Here is a 22370-nt window from a genome sequence, read left to right on the forward strand (position 1 = left end):
AGGAAGCTTGTGTTCTCATCTCATTTCGCTGTGGGGCTCCATAGCAGATGCCTAGCTGTGGTTAATCAGCTTTGCTTTCCAGCCTTCCTTACGGAATGACCTTCTTTAGTATCAACCCCTTTCTGGTTAGGGAAATGTTATAGGCAGTTTCATCTAACTGTTCTTCCATTGATACCATCCCCTTTATTCTCCTACACATTATTTTGATCAATCTGCTAATAAGTATGACTCCACCAGTTTTATATCAAACTTTCTAGAACAAAGAATCAGATCTCATTGGACTTCTGTAGAAAGAATCATAGATCTCAAGCTAGATAGGCCATCTAGTATATCCCTCTCATTTATAATTTGAGCAGACTCAATTCTGTACTAGATGATATGCTCACATCACACAGGTAGTAGGTAGGTGGCAGGGTCATGAACCCAGATTCTCTCATTCTACTGTCTATGTACTTTCTATTCTAGTAATAATAATCAGCATTATGTTTCACATATATTCTCATTTGATCCTCAATGGCACAATATAGACACTATTATTATCTCCATTTTTCAAATAGGGGAAACTGAGGCTCAGAGACCAAGTAGAGGGATTTGTTCAAAGTCACTTGGTAGCAAGAGACAGAGATGAGATTTGAAATTGGATTCTCAAACTTCAAATCCACTCGTCAAACCTCAATGAGATCATAGGTTTAAAATAGGCCAAATCTACAGAGTTTCCTTTTAGAAATGAAGGAACTAAAGCACAGAGAGGTCAAAGGTCTTGCCAAGACTCATATAAGCAATAAATGTCTGAGGGAGGATTTGAACACAAGTCGCGGCACCTTAATACCCAACTAAGTGGCAAGATGGCAAGTAAAAAGTCAGAAGAATCTCGAACTCCTTCCCTAATATCTTTTTCTGTTTGCTAGAAGCTTTGCAGTCCTGCTGGCTTTTCCATAACTTTCTGTACTTCTGGGTACAGAGCCTTCCACAGCATGTGGCTGGGAGCTTGGAGCACAACACACAACTTTACCTTTTAATTTCAGAACAATTATTTTCTGTTTGAAGCCTGAGTACATTTTGATTAAGTGCCCAGTCCGTAGCTGTCATTTCTATGACCCAACCACTCTGCACCTCAAGACTGAAAGGAATAAAAACTGTGTCTTATGTTCACTCTGAAAACCACTCATCTGTTCCAATCAAACAATATGAAGGCGAGTGGCTCCATTTGGAGGTTGGTTTGTGTTCTGAAAAGCTTCTGAAGGATGTGGTGACTAGGGAGAGCCTTCTTTGGACAGCAGGTGTGTTAATTGTAAGCTGCATTTTAAAGGATGGGTCAGAAATGAAGAGGTCCTACTAGGTGATAAAATTGTCTGTCAAAAGTTCCCAAAGGACATGTCATGTACCGAAAGACGGGGTTAGAACTGATGAAAGAAATGGGCAGAAGAGATGACACATCAAAGATTTATTATTTCCCAAGGTCTGGGCCACATCATCTTGGTGGGTTCATAGGAAGAAAGTGCTAGAGGGGGAGGACTTGAGGAATTAAGAGATGCTTTTCTTCCAATGATCATCCCACAAGAGCCCTGGTAGAATATTATTACTCTGTCACAGAGGATCATTAACTGAAGAAACTGCCAATTACATCATCTTTAGGAAAGAATTTGAGTTGTAGAATTTCAGAGACTGGTGTCCACTGGGTGTTAGTTCCTCAACAATTGGCCGATGGAAAAGTTACGTTTTCAAATATCTCTGGTGAGAGGCAGAAGTCCCATCCAAGAAGGGGGATCCTTGAAGACAGATAACTTTCTATCTCCAAGGAAGGCTGGGAAATTTTGGACCATTGTAGTAAGTTCCTAATCAGTCTGCCTATTACCTTACTCTATCACCCACGGAGCTGCCAAAGTGATATTCCTAAAGACACACGTCCCTCCTTTGCTCAGCAAACTCTAGGAGTTTCCCATCAACTTTAGGAGCAAATAGAAATTCTTAAATTTAACATTTATGGAGAAATAAATGGCAAAGCACTTCAATATCTTTGCCAAGAAAACACCAAATGAGGTCATGAAGTCAGTTGACTGAACAACAACAGCAGCAGCAACAAAACTTGACATTTAAGGAGGTGGAAGTGGGTCTCCCCCCTCTTGTTGCAACTGTGCCTATGGTTGGACTTGGGTGAAGGACTTTCTCCCCTAAGCCCTTTGGAGGGAAAATACTGAGATGTCCCCTATGGCCTATTCCAATCTCTCTCATACCCTCTTTATAGTGAATTTTTCTCAGGTGCCAGAATTTCTTTTGACAGTTCTGACAGAAAATAACTGCTCTGGAGAACTCTGTTCCTCAATCTGGTGACTGAATTAAATCAAGGCTGCCTGACCCATCTCCTGGGTTTCATTTTTTTTTTTTTTTTTGGCTTTTGAGAACAGGCTCTCTGCAGGCTTCATTGTAAACTACTGCTTCATTTTAAATAAAAGTATTTCACCACAGTTGGTATTTACTAAATTCTACAATTTCTGAGTGCTTTAGGCACTTCTGTATAAGAATGAAAGATTATCACAGGGGAAATAGAAATCACCGAAGAATAAGCTCGACCTTCACATTCTCCAGCTTTCCTGATGGAAATCTCTGTAACTCCAAGCGAGTCCCCTTTAGACATTTCCTGCTTTTTACCAAGGGGGCACTCTTGTCCCATGAAATGTCACAGAAGGCATCAGAGCAAAGCAATCTTTGGCTGTGGATGTGCCGTTATCACATCTCTAATCTTTGTTGCCAGCATTAGAAAAATATGGAGCAGCAGCTCTATACAATGTGGCAAAAATGGGAAAAAAACTGTCCAAAAAAAAAAAAAAAAGGAAAAAAGGAAGGGGTCGAGGCAGATAATTAGAAACAAGATATGAGTTTCCGGCTCCTGACAGCACTGGAGAAAACTACATTTGAAGTGTAAGCTGTCACTAGTCGTGGCTCAACAGATAGACAACTCTTGTCTCTCCCATCCTGCCTCATGCTTCAGTAGAATATAGAGGTACCCATTGATGGGGCAGGAAAGGACAGAGATCTTTCTGTATTCTGCTTGATGCCTGACTTTGGCTGTGCTTATGGGTCATCAGAGAAGGGAAGATTGATAGGGGTAGAATCATAGAATTTCAACATTTGAAAGGACCTCAGAACTATCCTAGAATAACAGGTTTAGAGTTGGAAAAAACCTCAGAGGCCACTGAGTCCAACTACCACATTTTACAGGTGAGGAAATCCAGGTTTAAGAAATCTGGAGTATTAGATTAGAAAGATTGTATCAGGAAGCAGTCCCTTCTTTGACCTTCTTTTCCATTGTACAGTTACCCCTTCCCTATCATGACTTTTGCCATCTCAGTTTTGCTACATCATTGGTCAACATTAGACATTAAATGGGAATTTTTTTGAGAGGCTTGTGAAACCCACAGAGAACATAGCAGCAGATGACACAGAGAAAGTTTAGAAACTCAGAAATTCATAAAATTACATATGGTTTGTAATCAACCCAAATTTTACAATAAGTACTATAAACCCCCCATAAAAGCAAAAGAAAAAATGTAGACTTCTTCTTTGGTATAAAGAGAGGGCCAAAAAAATTTATGTGCATTTTTCAGATCCCAGGATGCTTCACTCCTGACACCTGTGATGTGGAAGGGATAACTATAGTTCTTTAAAAAAGAAGCTGGATAACAAGTCAGCAAGTTGGGGATTCTTGGCCAGATACAAGGTATATCAGAGCACTGGCAAGTGTTAGGAAGTTTTTCCTTTCAAGAAGCCCAAATCTCAGTCTGCAATATCTGCGCATATTTCCTCGTTCTGGCCTGATGACCCAACAGAACCAATCATCTCTCTTTCATATGACTGTCCCTCAAATACTCAAAGATGGTGATCGTATCACCCTCTGAATCTTCTCTAGGAGAAACATCTCTAGTTTCCTCAACCAACATTTGTAGAATATTGGTTAGTAGTTTCATCATCATGGTGCCCTCTTCTGGAAGCTTTCCAACTTGTCAGTGTGGTTTCTGAAAAGTGATATTTATTACCAAACATCAGGTTCCAAATATGGCCTAATCAGAGCTGAGTATAATTGGACTAACACCTCCCTATTCAGACCACTATGTTTGTGATGTAAAAACAAAACATTGCAATAACACTTAAAATTTTTAAAAAAGACTCCAAACTTGCCCTCTGTTCCTCAGCAGCCACAGCTACTGAAAAACTCAGAAAAGAAAGCTCTCACTACCAGTCTTTGGTGCTAAACAATTGTTCAGCATTAGAAATGGATATATTTTGTTAAATGAGTTGACTCTAGAATAGATGAATCTGTCCATCAGCTTTATCTCCTATCCACATTCCACCAAACTACATTTGCTTTCTGGGTAATCAAACCTTGCCTTCTTCCTGCACTGAATCAAACGACAAACTGACCTTAATATCTGCATCCTCTTGATTTCTAAATATTGTATATATCCTAAACATTGACTACTTGGCCCTTCCACCTTCCCTACGACTATCACCTCTATTAGGAAGAAAGCTCCCTCAGAGCAGAGGATATTTCATTTTTCTATTTGTAGCCACAGCACACTTTTATGCATCCATGTAATAAGTTCCCTTTTATTTGCAAATGGACGCCAACAATAACTAACAATTATATAATGCTGATAATATGCTAGATGCTTCACAAATCTTATTTTATTTTATCCTTACAACAACTCTAGGTTGTTGTTGTTTGATGGTTTCAATTGCGTCTGACTCTTCATCACTCCATACATGGTTTTCTTGGCAAGGATATTGGAATGGTCTGCCATTTTCTTTAGCTTATTTTTCAGATGAGGAAACTAAGGCAAGCAGTGTTAACTGACTTGCCCATGGTCACATACCTGGTAAGTATTTGAGTCTTCCTGCGTCAGGCTAGGAACTATATCCACTACACCCATCTAGGTAGGTGTTATTATTATCATCATCTCCATTTACAGATGAGGAAAATGAGCAAAACAGAAATTAAGTGAGTTGGCCAGGGTCATACAGCTACTTAAGTATCTGAGGCCCCATTAGAACTCATATCTCCCTGATTCCAGGCCTAGCACTCTATCTACTGTACCATTTAGCTGCCTATGTCCTTCTAGCACAGCATTAGCTTTATTGACCTTATCTCATGCTACTGACTCATGTTTAAGCTTGTAGTCCATTAAAACCCCCAGCTTTTATTCACCTAAGCTATTCCTTGCTGTATTTTCCTTGTCACCTACTTTCAAAGTAGATTTTTGAATCTAAATATAGGATGTTGGTCTTTTAATTTCTATTAAATCTCATTGCAGTTGATTTAGCTCATTGTTTCATTCTGCTAAGATTCCCATTATCTCTAAGCTGAGTTCCTGGTTCCTATATTATTATCTCTTGTCCCATTTCTAACAAAGTCTTTGTTAACCTATATGTAATAGACAGAGATGGCCTTGCTACTAGGATGATTTAGTGTCAAGTGTTCCTTCTGACACATGTTGGTTTACCATTCTGTTTCAGTTCCTTTTGCTGGTTCTCCATCTAAGTCAGGTTCTGGCTAGGCTCTTTTCCTTTTTTTGCTCTATGATTTTCATTGGGTGATCTCATCAAATCTCTTTGGTTCAATCATCATGTCTATGAAGGCAACTCCCAGATTTAGAGATCTAACACTCCCTTCTCTCCTGAGCTTAGTCCTAATATCACTGCTTGCCTTTTGGACATCTCATATTGGATGTCCTGTAGGGATCTCAAACTAAACATGTTCAAAACAGAATTCATTATTTTTTCCAACAAGGCTTTCCTTCTTCCCTCTTACTACTAAGAGCATCTCCCAGTTACCCAGGATTGAAACTTGGTGTTATCCTTAGCTTTAACTCTTTATATTTACTTATTCCACATACTTAATTTGTTGTCAAAACTTAAAAAAATCTCAATATCTCTAGTATATATCTCCTGCCTAGAATATTTCTATTCGGAGACTCCCAAGTATCCTCCACTTAACTGACATCCCGAATTTTAAAAAGTGTTCCCCAACTGGGCCCTTTCTATCTTTGTAGTCTTCTTACATTTTATTCCCCTCCATATACTCTATTCCAGTTCAACTATACTGGTCTACTCAAAATATCTCAAAGATGGATCTCAAAAATGATATTCTATTTCTTGTCTCCATGAGCTTGCATTGGCTGTTCCCAAATATGGTGTGGCATTTCTTCCCATCTTGTCTCTTAATTCTCTGGTTCCCTTTAAGACTTAACTCAGCTCCTTCCTTCCACAGGAGTCCGACTCCCCAGTTCCTCCAATATTATCTTTTGTCTACTTTGTATATAGTTTTTCTATTTTTTCCTTCCTTCCTTCTTTCTTTTTGCTGAGGCAATTGGAGTTAAGTGACTTGCCCAGGGTCACACAGCCAGGAAGTGTTAAGTGTCTGAGGCAGATTTGAACTCAGGTCCTCCTGACTTTAGGACTGGTGTTCTATCCATTACATCAACTAGCTGCTCCCTATTTATCTCCATGTTATTTCCACCATCACAATGGATGCCATTTAATGATAGATACTGGTTTTTTCTTCTTTGTGACCCCAACATTTAGCATAGTGACTGGCACACAGTAAGTGTATAACAGAAGCTGATTGATTGCCTGACTTAGCTTTGTCACTTAACTTTGAGTGCCTCAAGGAACTCTTAAGATTCTATGTTGTGGAGATGATGTTGGTAGAGGGAATTTCGTCATGTGGGGCTTTCCTTTGCCAATGAAATTATAGGTTGATACTGGTCTTTATTTCTGGTTTCTAGTTTTTTGGGAAAGAGTTGAAAATCAAAGCAACAAAAAAAGTCATGGATAAGGTTAACCCTCAACTCCATTGTTTTCTTTCCATCTCCCTAGAAGTACCTTTGGAGTGTTAGTCAGTTCCCCATTCATATTTTAAGGCCCAGGTAAACAGAAGTAGACCTAAGGACCAGACATGGGTTTGTTCTTTAGAGGAACCACTGGAATATCCATTGTCTCACAATGTAGCAGTGAAGACTCATAAAGACCAAAAGAGTTACATAGAATTTTAAATATGGAAGATCTGGTCCAGCCCTTGTAGTTTTCCAGGTATGGAAAATGAAGGCCCAGAGAAATTAGGCAGATTATTTGATGTTAAAGTGACAGTTAAGAAGAGAACTGGGATTAGAGCCCAGCTTTCCCCTTTTTTAACTCTCCTGCACTCAAGAGACCCTCCCTTGGAAGGAAGAAGTACATACTTAAAACAAATCATCGTGTTGGTCATGTCTCCCAGTGAATGCCTCCCCAGAGTCTGATCAGAGGAGAACAAGTCTTCTGATGTCACTTGTTCTTTAGTCTATGTCCCTCAGAAGAACCCCTGAACAGGCTTTGCAAAACATCTGTGAATTTGGCATTTCAATAATGTGGACATCCCGTCCGATGTTGCTGATCTCCACCCTTTTAGGTCCTCTCATCCTGGGAATTTCCTAAGATGAGCATGTCCTCTTCAGGGCAGTTCTAAATGGAATCCCAAATAAAGAGAGGCACCTTGGAACTTGATGAGTTCCTAGAAATTCAGGCAGGGTCTGAACTGACTTCTTATTCCATATATGAAAAGCATTGGGGAAAGGATCTTCCTTAACCTGGGGGAGAGGGGTAGGAGAGCCTTCCTCTGTCCCTCTCCTTGTTCTTGGGAAAGAACAATGCTAGCCTAATCACAATGCAAAGGACCCTCACGAGCAAGCAGCCTCCAGAGAAGTGCATCTCACAGGCAAGGGAAACAGGAGGAGAATTGCTAATTAGAGCATCCCCCAACTGAGCCGATCTTCCGAAAGGCACATCTGAAAGGTGGCGGCTGCCTCTACCAGTTCCCGGGCTGCCGATGACAGGGCTTCTGCGAGAGGAGAGAAGGGGGTGCATTGGGACTTTTCACATGCTGGCATGAAGCTATGGCACATATCCCTCCCCCTTCCATAGCCCTCTCTTCAAGAGACGAGGCAATGCAGATGGAGAGGAAAGGAAAATATTCCCATTTTCTCTATGGCCTAACAGACTTCTCCTTCCTCCCTCCTCCTCCCCAAAAAAGTCTGAATTGAACTACAGAGTAAATCATGCACAGGGTAGGAGAAGGGAGAGGGGGAAAGAAATGTCATGTGTTCCCAAGAGACTGAGCAGGACTAGTGGGAAGGATACTGAACTTGGAATCAGCAACTTTGATTCAGGGACTGGTCCTAACTTTGTGCTACCTTTGACATTGCGTGGGTTATTTACATTTTTAAGCCTCAGTTTCCTTGTCTTTTAAATGGGGATAATACTTCTATTTCCTACATTGACAAGGTTATTAGGAAGAAGAAATGAATGGAAAACATTTTCTAACTATAAGGCATCATATCCGCATAAGTACTTGTTTTCAGTATCATTGCTGTGAGCTCTTTAAGGCAGAGACAGCTCTAATTTTGTTCTCTCTGTCTAGAGGATAGCACAATGCACAGTAGACTCTCCAAGGTACTGAATGCATAGGAGATGCATAAAAATGCTTATGAAATAGAACTCAGGATGGTGGAAGTTCTTTAAGGATCCTATTTGCAAGAGGATGACCCTCTGCTCCGTTACTACAATACCGACATGTGGATAGGAAAAGAGACTGCAAAGTATAAGGAATTGTAAAGTTTTGTTTCTATCCAGATGCTGGTCACCACTTGCATGCTATATGAGAGGGATGTAACTACAGAAAGCCTGCAAATTTGAGCCTGCAAATCACCATTCTATGTCTCCAACATCAGAGAGCCAGACTTGCAGAGAAAACAAATCGATTCCTCTTCCCACCCCAATCCCTCCTCCATTCAGCTACTAATGTGATTTTCCAAAAGCACAGATCTAACCATTTAACCTTCCTACTCAATAAACTCCAGTGGCTCCCTATTAGCTCTAAAGAGTAAAGATAAAGTCTTATGCTTAGCAATTAAAAGTCTTCATAACCTGGCCCCTCCCTTCATTTTTATTTTAGTCTTCACATTTGACTTCCTTCTATTTGTGCAACCCAGCTTTCCTGGCTTTGCTGTTCCTTGCCTGTGTTCATATTCCATTTCCTGCCTCTATGACTGGAATACTCTCCCTCTGCATTCCCATCATTTAATTTCCCTGGCTCCTTTAAAGGCTCAGTTTAATTCCTATCTTCTGCGGGAGACATTTCCAGTTTTCCCAGCTGCTAGCACCCTCTCCTACCATATTATCTTCCATCTACTCTGAAAATATATTATGCATACCTAGTTATTCCTTTGTTGACTTCTCTAGTAAAATGTGAGCTGCTCAAAGGCAGAAATTGTTTTTTTATCTTTTTTGGATCCTCAGTGCTTAGTACAATATGGCTTGTTGACTGATTCTTAATCAATTTATTATTACCTACTATGTCCTAGGTACTGTACATGACCAGGAAGGAACTTTTTGCTTACAAGTTAGTGATTAAGAATTTGTCCCATTGAAGCAAAACTAAATTAGTACATTAGTTTATGTATGTGGAAATTAAAGGAATTGCCCAGGTTGTTAGAATAATAGAATTGTTGAATTTAATTTAGAAGGGACCATCACCATTTACTTCCCCTTTCACTTTTGAATTTCAGCTTCTTCATCTGAAAAATCAAGGGACCAGATTAGATGGTTTTGAAATTTCCTCTTAACTATACAGGGTGGGTCCCTTTCCCTGACTGTACCAGAGCATCCCCAGAGCACTTTCTATACTACAGGTGTCGGCCACGAGACTGTCTTCTAATGTTTTTGGTGCTATTTTTGGAAAGAGATCCCTTTAAATGGGGTCTAATTAAGCTGGTTCTCTTTATGGCGAATTCTACCTCAGAATGGACAGAATCTTTCTTGTTCAAGTGCATTTTTAAATAAAATGTTTTGCCATTTGAAAAACAAGCACAACACAGGTGCCCGATGTGATACAAAAGCTCAGGTTGTTAATTCTGTAATCAACTAATCAAAATTGCAATATGATACAGGTGACACGTTTAGGGGGATTTTCCAGAAAAAAAGCTTTGAAATCTGTGGGCATATTCACTCATTGTTTCATTATTTCTCCCATCCCACGCAAGAGAGAATTCTACCTTATTTCTTCCCCCAGTGTGAAAGATGTGGATGAGGTTCATCTGCCTTCCAGTTCCCCAGAACTGTCAGACATCATTATGTTAGAACTGAATCCAAACTCCTCATTTTACAGATGAGGAAACTGAATCACAGAGTGACACAGTAAGTTTTTGAGGTGAAACTTAAATCTGGTCTTCTCTGCTCTAAATCTTTTCCCCTATCCACTTAACCAGGCTGTCTCTCTAAAGAATCTGGCTGAAAAAAAAAATGAAGGGTTGATAATTTCTAGGTCATGGACCCAGGAGATTATTGAAATTTGATTTTATAGATAAGGAAACAAACCCAGAGAAGAAAAGACTTGACTATAGTCATATAGATACTACATAGCAGAGCTGGGATTCAAACCTAGCTCATTTGATGGCTAATTCTGTGTTCTTTCCATTATGTCATATTGGCAACTAGGGTGTTACCACAGTTGCATACTCAGTTAAAATAAAAGAAGCAGAGAGTACACTAGAGCAGGGCTTCTTGAACTTTTCTGTTTGTGATCCTTTTTTGCCAAAGAAATTTTTTTGTGACACCTAGGTAAATAGATATATAAAATAAGCATACGAATCAAACATTTACCGATAAGTCATCATTTCACACACACCCCCTACTTTCAGTTACAAGACCCTAAATGAGGTGTTGAACCACAGTTTAAGAAGCTGGGCTGTAGAGATTTGCTAATTTAATCCTATATTTGAGAAAAATCCAAATTCCAACAAAGTGAAATTACTTGGTCAAGGTTACACAACAAGTTAGTAGCAGAGCAAAGACTAAAACTCAGATAGTCTAGTTTTCTCCAGTGTTTCAATATGATCAGGGAATAAAAACTCATTGATCACCTAAGAAAATGAAATTAGCAATAGGAAAGTACATTTTTTGCTATTCCCCTCCCATCATATGTGGGCGGTGATGGATTTAAAAATCAGGCAAATCTTGCTTTGACACCTGCTTTTGACACTTGCTAGATATGTGATGTTGGTCAAGTGGCTTCGCTTCTTTAAACCTCAGTTTCCTCATCTGGAGACAAGTGCATGATTTCTACAGTATAGGGAACTTCTTCTGCTGTTAACTCCTAAGTCCTTAACCTTAGTGGTTAAGTAACTAGAAACACATAGTATGATTCTGAGGTGGGCTTTAAATCTACTTATTTGTCTCAGGATTTGAATTTAGGTATCATCTACCAGACCCATTTGCTCATATATATGAACTAAGGAAAACACTACATCATAAAGTTGTTGTAAGGAACAAATGAGATAGCAGGAAGCATCATATACAATATATAAAAATATGAATGTGAGCCGTTATTATTATGCATATACTACATATTTCTCCTGTATACATACATGTATACACTATGTGTATACCCACATATCCATACATGTATATACGTATGTATAATGTCAAAACTTAAATGTTCTCTGGGTTTTTTTTTTTTTTTCACCTTGGATTAGCCATCCTATTCTTTCTCACCATCCATGTGGCTAATTGAAAATTGACTAGAGCATCAAATAATCTAATATTATAAAATATGCATAAAGAAGGAGAAAAAGAAGGAAGAAGAGAAGGAAGAGAAAAAACAGAGAATAAGAGAGAAAGGCAATTACTACTCACAGTAAATGAAAGGAAAGAAGAGAACAAAGTTCCTTCATCGTATCTGGATAATTTGGCCAGCACGCCTTCCAGGATTGTGACAAACTGCAATGACAACAAATGAAAAAGAAACTTAAGTGTTCGTCAGACTCCAATTGTCCATAATCATAATCAAGATATCTTGACGACAGAACTCTGTTCTGAAAAAATATATATTTAAGCAGGGAATAAACCTCATGGAATTTTTTTTTATAAAGTTCTATTATCTAATTCCAGCCATCTGGGAAAGAGATTCTGTTGTCTCTACACACAAATATTTGACTTATCCGGCTTTCTCTTCATTGATTATGTGATTGCAAATATGAAATGCTACTGAAATGCAAAGTGACACAATATTATTGAAACACGCAAAGCACACGATAATATTCAATATCCTTTTTTTAATAAAACAGTGCAAAACAGCTTTAATGTTCCACATTAGTGCTATGTTTAATCCAATCTATTTTTATTTGCATTTTTATCAGTAATTTCAGGAAGCCGAAAATTCCACTGGCAAATAGAAATGCTTTCCCTGTCTCTCTCTTTCTCTCTCTCTCAGTTTCACTTAGATCAAATTCTATAATTCATGAGGGGGACTGAAATAGCTTTATCTGACTTTTATGCTTTATTATGGCTCTCTCTGCATCTGAAACTAGAAGAAGGGAAAGGAGGCTTTTCATCATGGCAGCCTTCTGTATTAATGTGAAAGTTTTGCTGCTCTAAAATCGAACTTTATCAGCTCGGAAAAACGATTTCCATGTCACCGCATGCAGCGTTTGGAGATGCGTTCCTATTAGGTTAACATATGCCAGTTCAACCATTTGTCTTCACACACAGTTCCTTTTAATCATTAGGAAAATCACTCTGAGCTGAGGGACTTGGTGACGCACAGGCAGCTCGTTTCCTGAGCTACTCTACTAGCCGGCTCAACTTTTTTTAATGTGTGACATTTTAATGGAAATGCAGGAATGGAAAATAAAAAAAGGAGGATATTTGCGATACCACATTTCACCTGGTGCAGAAGGTTACCTTTGCCACTAAGAGTGTTATCATTTCTTTAACAGTTTCTTCAATTAGTTCATCTATTTTTGAATGGTATTGATGCTAAAGGAAAAAAAAAATACAAAGAGACAAATATTAGCTTGCTCCGTAAGTGATGGCATGGGAGTAATCAGTCCCTTTTATAAAATGTGATTTAAAAATAAAGGCTAGCTCAGAAAGTAGCTTTACACTGGTTTAGCAAGAGGCTTTGCTGACTCCTTGATTCGAAAGCTTTTGATGGAGGAAGTTCTAAAGCCCTTTAAAAATTATCTGACTAACTCATCCTCATCCAAACCTCTCCCTGACTTTGATACCGGAGAGACAGACACACACATTTACAAATGAAGTGTAAATGACTTAGCGGGCTAGCACTGTGAAAGGTAGCTTAGGGTTTGGAAGCCACAAGGAACGAGGGAAAGGCTTTTGGTGAGGATATTTAAAAGGGTTTGAGACCTGAGATCCAAGAATTACTAGACCCAAAGTCCAAGCCTGCCTCCTCCTGTCTCATTCCTTATTCCTCCTTATTTTAGGGGAAGTGGCTTTATCTCTCTGGGCCTTTGTTTCCCCATCTGTCAGAAAAGGAATTTAAACTAAATGACTTCTAAAGTTGATTCCATTTCTAATTCTCTGGTTACTTCCTGCTCTATAGCTATCTATGAAACTATGGTCTTAGGACAATGACCCTTTGATTGTCCAAGTGTTTGGAGGAACAGCTCAGGGTCCATGATTCTGTAGCTGCATATTTGGACAAATAGTAAAACAAAATACCCAACAGAAATCGACGATACTCCCCCCCCCACTTTTTCTCACTCATTTCCACTACTGTTAATTTAAAGTAGGGATGTTAGACAAACAGGCAAAACCCCAAAACACCCCAGCACAAATAAAAATCTGTTATAAATGCCAAGCGTAGATTGGAGAAGAGAAGGGAGTGTGACTTCAATTTAAAAAAAAGTCATATGCCAACTCTTTTGCATTCATTACACTATTCGTATATTCATCCGAGTTGTTCTATATTTTCTTAGCTACGCAGATAACAATGTGATTAAAAAATAAAATGTTTAATACACTTACCCACTCTTTAGCAAACTTTTGGGTGAATGATGATTAGGAACAGAAAAAAAGAGAAAGGTGCAAAAAAAAGGGCAAAAAGAACACATGAATGAAATGATAAAAAAAATTCTTGAAATTAGAAATTGGGGTTCTAAAGAAGCCTTGTGAACAGAACAGAAAGGACAGCAACGACAAACGAGGGTTTACGCTTAAATAACTGGCAATCTCACTCATTTCTAAAAAACCAAGAGACAGTGAGTTAAATTAATTCACTCAGAATTTCGTTGTGGGTTAGAACATTGCTTGCCCTCTGTACGAAGGAAGAACTCCGGATATGGAATTACAGAATACTGATCCTGTTGTTTACTAGCTGTGCTATTTTGGGCAAATGATTCAGTGTCTTTGAACTTTACTTTTTGTCTCTTCTGTAAAATGAGTGGGTAGACTAATGGACTTCTAAGGTCCTTTTCAACTCTGAATCCACAGTGGCAATAATATTTGTGATATGGAGTGATGCAGTAAATAATAATATCATTTGGAAATTTTATTTATTTTTTCTTGCAATGAAATGGGCTATGTTCATGAGCAGATTTTCCATTTGAGTTCTGTGGAGATTTTGGATGAAAGTTCACAGTTTGAGGTCATGTACACAGTTGCTCTTATAGTGGAATGTGTGTGTGTGTGTGTGTGTGTGTGTGTGCAATGCATGTATCTTCAGAGGTAGAGAAAGATGATTTTTATGTTGAGATGAAACTCTTATTGATGAAAAGATGAATCATATATGCTGCTCATGATAGCTAGGGGATGGAGAGGGGGACACAGGAAGAGTATGAGTAAAGATCACGTCAAGATCAAGATTAAATCTTTAAGAAAAATACCAGGAACATTCATCTTAGAAGTGCAGAAAATCAAGAACACAGAGGCATAGAATTGACTTACAGATCTTGGTAGCATCCTCTGGAGAGAAAAATCAGAATCCAACAAGGAGAAGTTTTTGTGTTGCTCAGTATTTTATCAAATGGGAAATTTAGAGAGAAAATAGGCTTTGCTCTCACTCAAGTGATACGCTGGATATTTAGATAGAATCGTTTGTTATGCTAGGTGGAAAAAGCTGGCTTAGAGGGGGAAATGAGAATAAAAAAATCAATCATTTATAGGTGCAAGTATAGTGAAAGATAGGCTTGATCTGAAGTCAGTCTGCATTCAGCTCCTAGCTCTGCCACTCACTATCTCTAGCATTATAATAAAAAGTCACTTTATCTTTTTAGCTTTAGTTTCCTCAGTGGAAATATACACTCAGTAAACTGAGAGGTTAATCTAGATGCTCTAAACCTGTGATATTATGTTGTTGTTGTTCAGTTGTGTACAACTGTTCGTGATTATATATATATATATATATATATATATATATATATATATATATATATATATATGTTCTTGGAATTTGTTGGAATTGTTGGAATTTTTATGTTCAATATTGATGTTGTTTTTGTTCATTCATTGACCCCATTTGGGGTTTTCTTGGCAAAGATACTGGAGTGGTGTGCCATTTCCTTTTCTTCATTTGACAAATGAGGAAACTGAGTCACTTATGTTTAAGTGACTTGCCTAGGGTCACACAACCAGTGAGTGTCTGAGTTTGGATTTGAACTCAGGTTCTAATGACCCCAAGACATTCCAACCATTGTGAGACTTAGTTGCTCAATATACATAATTACTTTAAGTTCTTTTAACCTGGTGTGTGTGTTTATGTACATTTATGTATCTGCATATACACACATATATATGTATACACATATTAGAAGGAAATAAGCATTTATATAGCATGTGCTATGTTCCAGGAACTTTATAACTATTCTCATTTGATCTCAATAACGATCCTGTGAAGGATTGTATCCCCATTTTACAAGTGATGAAACTGAGGCAAACAAAGATTAGTTGACCTTCTCAGGGTTATATAGCTAGGAAGAATTCAATTTTCCTGACTCTATCTACGGTGCTGCCAGCTGTCTCTATAAATATATAAATATGGGTATATATATATATATATATATATATATATATATATATATATATATATATGTAACATATCACTTATCTAATATCTAAGTGATAGAAGAAAGAATCTAAGGCAATTTATGAAACATAAAACCCCAATACACAGATAACATCTATCAATTGTTCCAAAGCATTGTCCTCTATCAATTGTCACTCATCCAATTTTCTAGACTAATTTCTCATCGCTCTGTCTTGTGCACTTTACATTTTAGCCAAAGTGACCCGCCTGACCATTTTGTGAGATTCTACTTCCTGTTTTAGCGCTTCTGCACAATCTGTTGTCCCCTATGCCTGCAAGCTTTTCACTGTCCCATCCATCTCACTGAACCCTTTGTTCTCAAAACACAACTCAAGGGATCACCTCTTACTTTCCAGATTCCTCGCAGGTGGTAAATTTGCTACCCTTGGTTCCAGAAATTAATGTGTATTTGCTCATCTGTGATCAAGGTATCATAGCATTAGACTAGGAAGGGACATAAAAGGCCGTTTGGTCCAACTTCCTCATTTTACCTGTTATCTTCCCCCATTAGAATGGAAGCTTTTTGAGGAAAGGGCCATTTTGCATTTCTTCCTTTAGATCCCCAATGCTAAGCACAGTGCCTCGCACCCAACAGATGCCGAATATATGCTTTAAAAATTAAATCACATCCTAGGAAAAGATCCATTTCTAAGCCAAAGAAAGTGTCTAAAAACAGGTAACACAACCCAAGCCCACACATCATGTTCCACCCATCCAATTCTGTTCTAAAAAGGCAATCAAGACTGGGAGCAAGAAGCTCGGTTGCACCAGGAGATTCCCCCACCCCCAGGTCATTTTAAACTTTTCCATAGCTGTCCAAAAGTGCTGCTTAATTCTCCTCATTATGCTGTTGCCTTAATCAGATTCTCTTTGGGCTGTCAACTGTTCATTTTCATTGGATAAATTATGGGGTTTAATTCAAAGATAATGGCTAGGTGTGTGAGAAGTAATACAGTGTGAAATGTATTGACAAACATATTTTCAATTAAGGGCTTCTTTACAAAGCAAATAAAGACCCTGCTGAGAGCAACACTAGTTTTGTAAACAGCTCCTCAGAGGAGAGAACAGATTTTGGATGGGAAGGTAACAAAGGAGTCCATCCAAGAGAAATCATTTTCTTCCTCCCGGAAGGGACTTAAGCTTTCCAGTCCAAAGAGTAACAAGATGCTGTCTCCTCATGCCAACTTTAGGGTTAGGGTTTGAAACTCTGTACTGTATATGAGCACTATAACTGAAGGGTACCCTCATATGTAGGATGCGGATTTCAGGATTCAGATCCATCCCCTTGTAGTGGAAAAAATCATTGTGATTTAGGGTATGAGGACCTGGATTTGAGTTTGAATTCTGCAATTGTTTGCTTCTATGAACTTAAAATCATCACACACACTCTCTGGGCTTCCTTTTCCTCCTCTGTATAAAAAAGATTCTGGAGTGGCTTAGGTCAAGCTTTCAATCATCAAACAAATTCTAATTGCCTATGATTTGCTAGATGCTATGTTAAACATTGGGGATACAAAACCACAACAGAGCCAATCCTTTCTCTTAAGGAAAAATCATTCTATCTGGGATGATAACATAGGTATACACAATCAATCAATCAATCAACAAATAGTTATTGAGCACCTACTATGTTCTGGATTAGTCCACATAATTGTAGAATAAATGCAAAACAAATATGAGATAGATTAAGGAAAGGGACAGCAGAGGTTCAAGGGGATCAAATAAATCCTCTACAGAGTTTGAGTAGAGTTTTGAAGGAAATAAGGGATTCTAAGAGATACCAGGTTGCAGGCAGAATTGCCCAGCAATGAGAAACAGGCATTGTAAAGGCACAGAGAAAGGGGAAGGGTGCTGTGGGAGATCAATAGTCAGAAGGTCAATCTGTCTATACTGTAGAATGAATGAAGGGGAGCAATGTATGACAGACCAAAAATGTTGTCTAGTTAGGTTGTAAAAGGCTTTAAAGCTGTGGCTCAGCATAAAATATGGCCCCATATCAATGGGACCCATTGGAATTTATTATTATTAATAATGATAATAATAACTGGAGCATACTTATAGTTTAAAGATTTGCAAAGTCCTTTCCAAATTCTAACTTATTTGATCCTCATCATCAATGCTGGAAGATAGGAGCAACTAGTAGCCCCATTTTACAGATGAGGAAACTGAGGCAGAAAGCTATTAATTGACTCCTTTAGACTCACATGACTAGTTGTATCTATACCTGGCTTGACTCTTAGGCTAGCACTCTCTCTGCTGTACCACCTAGATGAGTAGAGGGTAATGCAGACTGAAAGTTAAGGAAAATCACATTGGCAGCTGTGTGGAGGATAGATCTCAGAGTAGGAAGAGACTTCTGAGTTCCTTCCCACTGGAATCATATGAGTTCTCTTCCTAATCATTCATCCACATCACACACACCCTCAGAATCTCTATATAGATTCTCTCAATCCCTTCTTATAGATCTCTACTATTATTCTGTCCCTAACCTAGCACTGAAAATGTTCTCTCATGAAAGAAAATATAACCTCCTCTCCATCCCATGATATTTTCTACTAGTTTAAGAATAACAGATTAAGATGTACAATTTGAGAAAAACCGTACAACGGGGATTATGTCTGCTTTACCCATTGAGTCATCCTGTCCTTAGATGGGCATATAAATTAGCTTCTATTTTTTCTCCCAAGTAACTACCAAAAAAACCTATTATTTCCCTCTGCGAGGTTCTGGTAGGATTAAGCTGAATTGGTTCATTTTCCATTTTCTGGGTATCACTGACCACTGAGATTTTATTCTCCAGAAGATGTTACGTGTGTATAAACATGCAGCCATCAAAACAAACGTCTCCATGGATGGTTGTAGTCTTATGTGAACTACAATCATTTCTTGGCACAAATTCCCTTGAGGAGCCATCATCCTAGATCTCAAATTAGACATGGCTCTCTCCACCTGCTCATTTGTCACCCCCGCCACCCAGGATTCTCTCTAGCCCACTTTAATTGCCACAGTCTAAGTGTCAGCTACGTCCTTCACTCGAAGTGTTCACTTGATGTGGCCAGTGAACCTCCATCATTCTTCCAGGATCGGAAAGTTTGGAGAGACTTCACTCCAGTTTCGGGTGAGCTACGTTTCTGCGAAATTCACAATTCCTGCATGAAAATGATTCTACTTGACTTCCTGTGCTGCACATTCTGCCTTGTCATGTAACAGATTGTGTGTATGTTGTCTTTCTGTTAAGACCATCTGACCTTGGAAATGAGATGAAAACATTCTAGACCAAGTGAGAAGCAATTTAACGCACAACTTCATATCCATGGGTGCTTTAAAAATTCTGACAAAAAATAAATATTTAAGATGGTAAAGTATGTTTACCAAATGTTTGAACAGCTGCCTTTGAATGTAACATCACCCCAGAGGAGATGACAGAGATGAATTCAGGAAGTGAGCTTAAAATGAAAAACATATCACATCATATGACCTGTATTTTGTCTAAAGTGGATATGTGAAGTTTATTGATAAAGTCACCTATCTATTGTTAAAGGCAGTGTAGGAGAATGGATAGAGTCCTGGATTTGGAGTCAGGAATTCAAATCCTGCCTCACACACATATTACCTGCAGGACATTGAGCAAATTAATTAATTTCTCCTTGTCCCACTTCTTCATCCATAAAAGGAGGAAATTGGACTTAATGGTCTTGGAGGTCCCTTTCAGCTAGAAATCTATAATTCAATGGATTGGTGGTAGAACTCTAAGGGACTGGACATATCTCAAGATATCTTGAGATATATTTACAGATATTTATTTAATAGGTGAAGAAACCGAGACTGAAAGAGACTTGAGTGACTTATCTGAGATCATATTCCTAGTGGCAAAAATAAGGCTAAAACAGGTATCCTGAATCCCAGGCCATCTCTCTCTTTTCTTCACACTATACATTATTGTATAACTTCAGTGCAATATTTGGAATCCTTTGTGGGAGAATTTGCCTCCCACATACTTTATCGACTTGGTTCCTTCATTTCATTCTAAAATATTTCCCATTTTTTAGTTGAAGGTAAGGGGTGTTAGCTCCTGAACAATATTCCTTGGGTTATTGGATCATAGTTTTAGTGCTGAAAGGGACCATAGAGGATGAGTTCAACTTTCTTATTCTACTGAGGAAACTGAAGCCCTGAGTGGTTAAGCAATTTCTCCAGGGTGACTCAGTTAGAATCTAAGGCAGGGACAAACCCATGTCTTTCTCATATCGCTCTACTTCCCAATCCACTAGTGCATACTGCCTCTAGCTAGTCTTTAATACTCAAGAAGGACAAGGAAGGGACAATAAGCTAGGCTATTTTTTCTGCTTTCTTTCCATTTTATTTATTAAGAAACATCCTGTAATGGAGGTATATAGACATCAACATCATTTTATAATAGTGATAATGTCATCATAACTGAGCTCAACTTAAAATTAGTTATTATATCTTCCCTAGAGTATCTGGAATACAAAGTAAAAAAAAAAAAAGGAAGAAGAAGAAGAGAAGAAAAAAGTATTTCCAAATTGAGGTATCTAAAATGTTTGGCTTAGCCCCTACAAGTCCAAAGTCATTATTTTGTTTGAAGCTCTATTTCTCTGGTTTCTGGGAAAAGGGGAAGTCAGGAGTTTGTCATCCAAGAGCTTAGGATCCTAATCAATAAGACTTCCTCATCCATGCCCCAAAGGGTTTTATTCCTTTCAGAAGATCTATTGTACTTTCTTCTGTTCTGGACAGTGAATTAAAAAAAATGAAATCCAAATTAATCTGAGAATTGCTATATTGTTTAATTAGATATCAAAGTTGAGGATGGGAGATCCTTGGGGAGGAAGGAGTTAATGTTTCTTTCTAGCCTCCTTCCACAGTGTAGTTGGGTTCATTGCTTCTTGTCTTTGAACCATTCTATTAATCCTCCACCCTGTTGTTGATGGCTGAACAAACGCTGAAGGTTCCTTTGGTGACATGGTATCACCAATCATGGCAGTAGAATAGAAGCATTCTCAGGGCATGGATTTTTTTTTGTCTTTGTGTTGTGATAATAATATATCTTATTATATTGCCTAGTTGTTGTTGAATTGATTTTCAGTTGTGTCTGCCTCTACACAAGCCCATTTGAGGTTGCAAAGATGGTTTGTGATTTCCTTCTCTAGCTCATTTTATAGATAAAGAAAATGAGGCAAACAGGGTTAAGTGACTTGCCCAAGGTCCAGACTTTGTAGGTGTTACAGGCTGAATTTAAACTTAGTTCTTCCTGACTCCAGACTCACCACTCTATCACCCAACTGTCCTAAGCTGCCAGCACATAGTAGGTACTTAATAAATGCTAGTTGATTGATTGATCTGACCCGATGTTGTATCCTGGCTCTATAGTGCCCCAGACACTTAACTTGTGATGGGAACACTCCATTATCTCCTGAAAAAGATTGTTGTATGATTAAATATTCCAGAATGGTGAAGAATTTTCTTTATAGCGAGGGAAACCTGTTCCTGTAATGTTTACCCTTTGATCCAAATTTTTTCTCCCGGGTAATCCAAAGCAAGTCAAATCCACTCCCTCTCAGAGGCAGAAGTTTGCTTCTACAAGCACTGTTGCATGGTAGAACAATCCCTGAGCCAAGAGGAAGGAGATGAATTTTAGTCCTAGTGGGATACTAATTAATATTGTGACCTTGGGGAAGCCACTCCTTCATTCTCAGTCTCCCTCAGTTTCCTCATTTGCCAAAAGAGGTCCTTGTAGACTCTAGCTCCTTATTTTAAGAAGTTAAATGTTTGAGAGAAATGAGTGCTTGAAAGGCAGTTGTAAAATCGACCTCAGAGATAGTGGAAGGAACCAAAAAAGTACTCACAATATCAATAACCAAACAAAAGAAGGAAGCTCTCTGTAACTTATGCAGTGAGGATTTACATCTGATTTACAGATCTATTAGGTTCAGCTGTTTGTTAAAATATCATTCCCAGACAACTGCTACTTCTCACTATAGTGAGGCTCTCTCAGAATCACTGTGCTAAAGACACAAGAAAAGTACCCACATTTCTGTAAGTTTTAAGCTTCTGCTTTTTTTGGGGGGGGGGGGCATGTTAAAGGCTGTTTCCTATCTCAGAATCTGGTTCTTCTTCTATCAAGGATTCAGTGATGTGGGAAGGGAGGAATGGGCCAATGAGTCAGCAATATGATTCCAATGGTGAAGGCTTTGGGACTAGAAAAGTGTGGTATGGGGAGGATAATAGCTGGATGATCAGCTGTGGAGTCCTTCCTATCACCCACCAGCTTCACTACACTTAGCAGGCTAAAATAACCAAGTCCTGCTGGGTCACTGAATCAATTCATGGTCAATGTGAGAATGTGCCCATCCCGGCAATTGAACGATCTCATGATGCACAAAATCAGCCAAATTGGGCAATCAGAATGACGCAGACCCAAACCAAACTAAGAGCCAACTTA

The 22370-nt window shown here is 38.5% G+C and overlaps 1 protein-coding gene across 1 annotated transcript in view; it reads right to left on the reverse strand.

Moving 5' to 3' along the window:
- Positions 1-22370, reverse strand: part of CADPS (calcium dependent secretion activator) — a 542165-nt gene that overhangs the window by 66234 nt on the left and 453561 nt on the right. Inside the window, 2 exon segments of the mRNA XM_051980071.1 lie at positions 11722-11805; positions 12769-12843. Of these exon segments, the coding sequence (XP_051836031.1) occupies positions 11722-11805; positions 12769-12843 (159 nt within the window).

Source organism: Antechinus flavipes, chromosome 1 (genome assembly GCF_016432865.1).
Source record: "Antechinus flavipes isolate AdamAnt ecotype Samford, QLD, Australia chromosome 1, AdamAnt_v2, whole genome shotgun sequence".
In the NCBI taxonomy this organism is placed as follows: domain Eukaryota; kingdom Metazoa; phylum Chordata; class Mammalia; order Dasyuromorphia; family Dasyuridae; genus Antechinus; species Antechinus flavipes.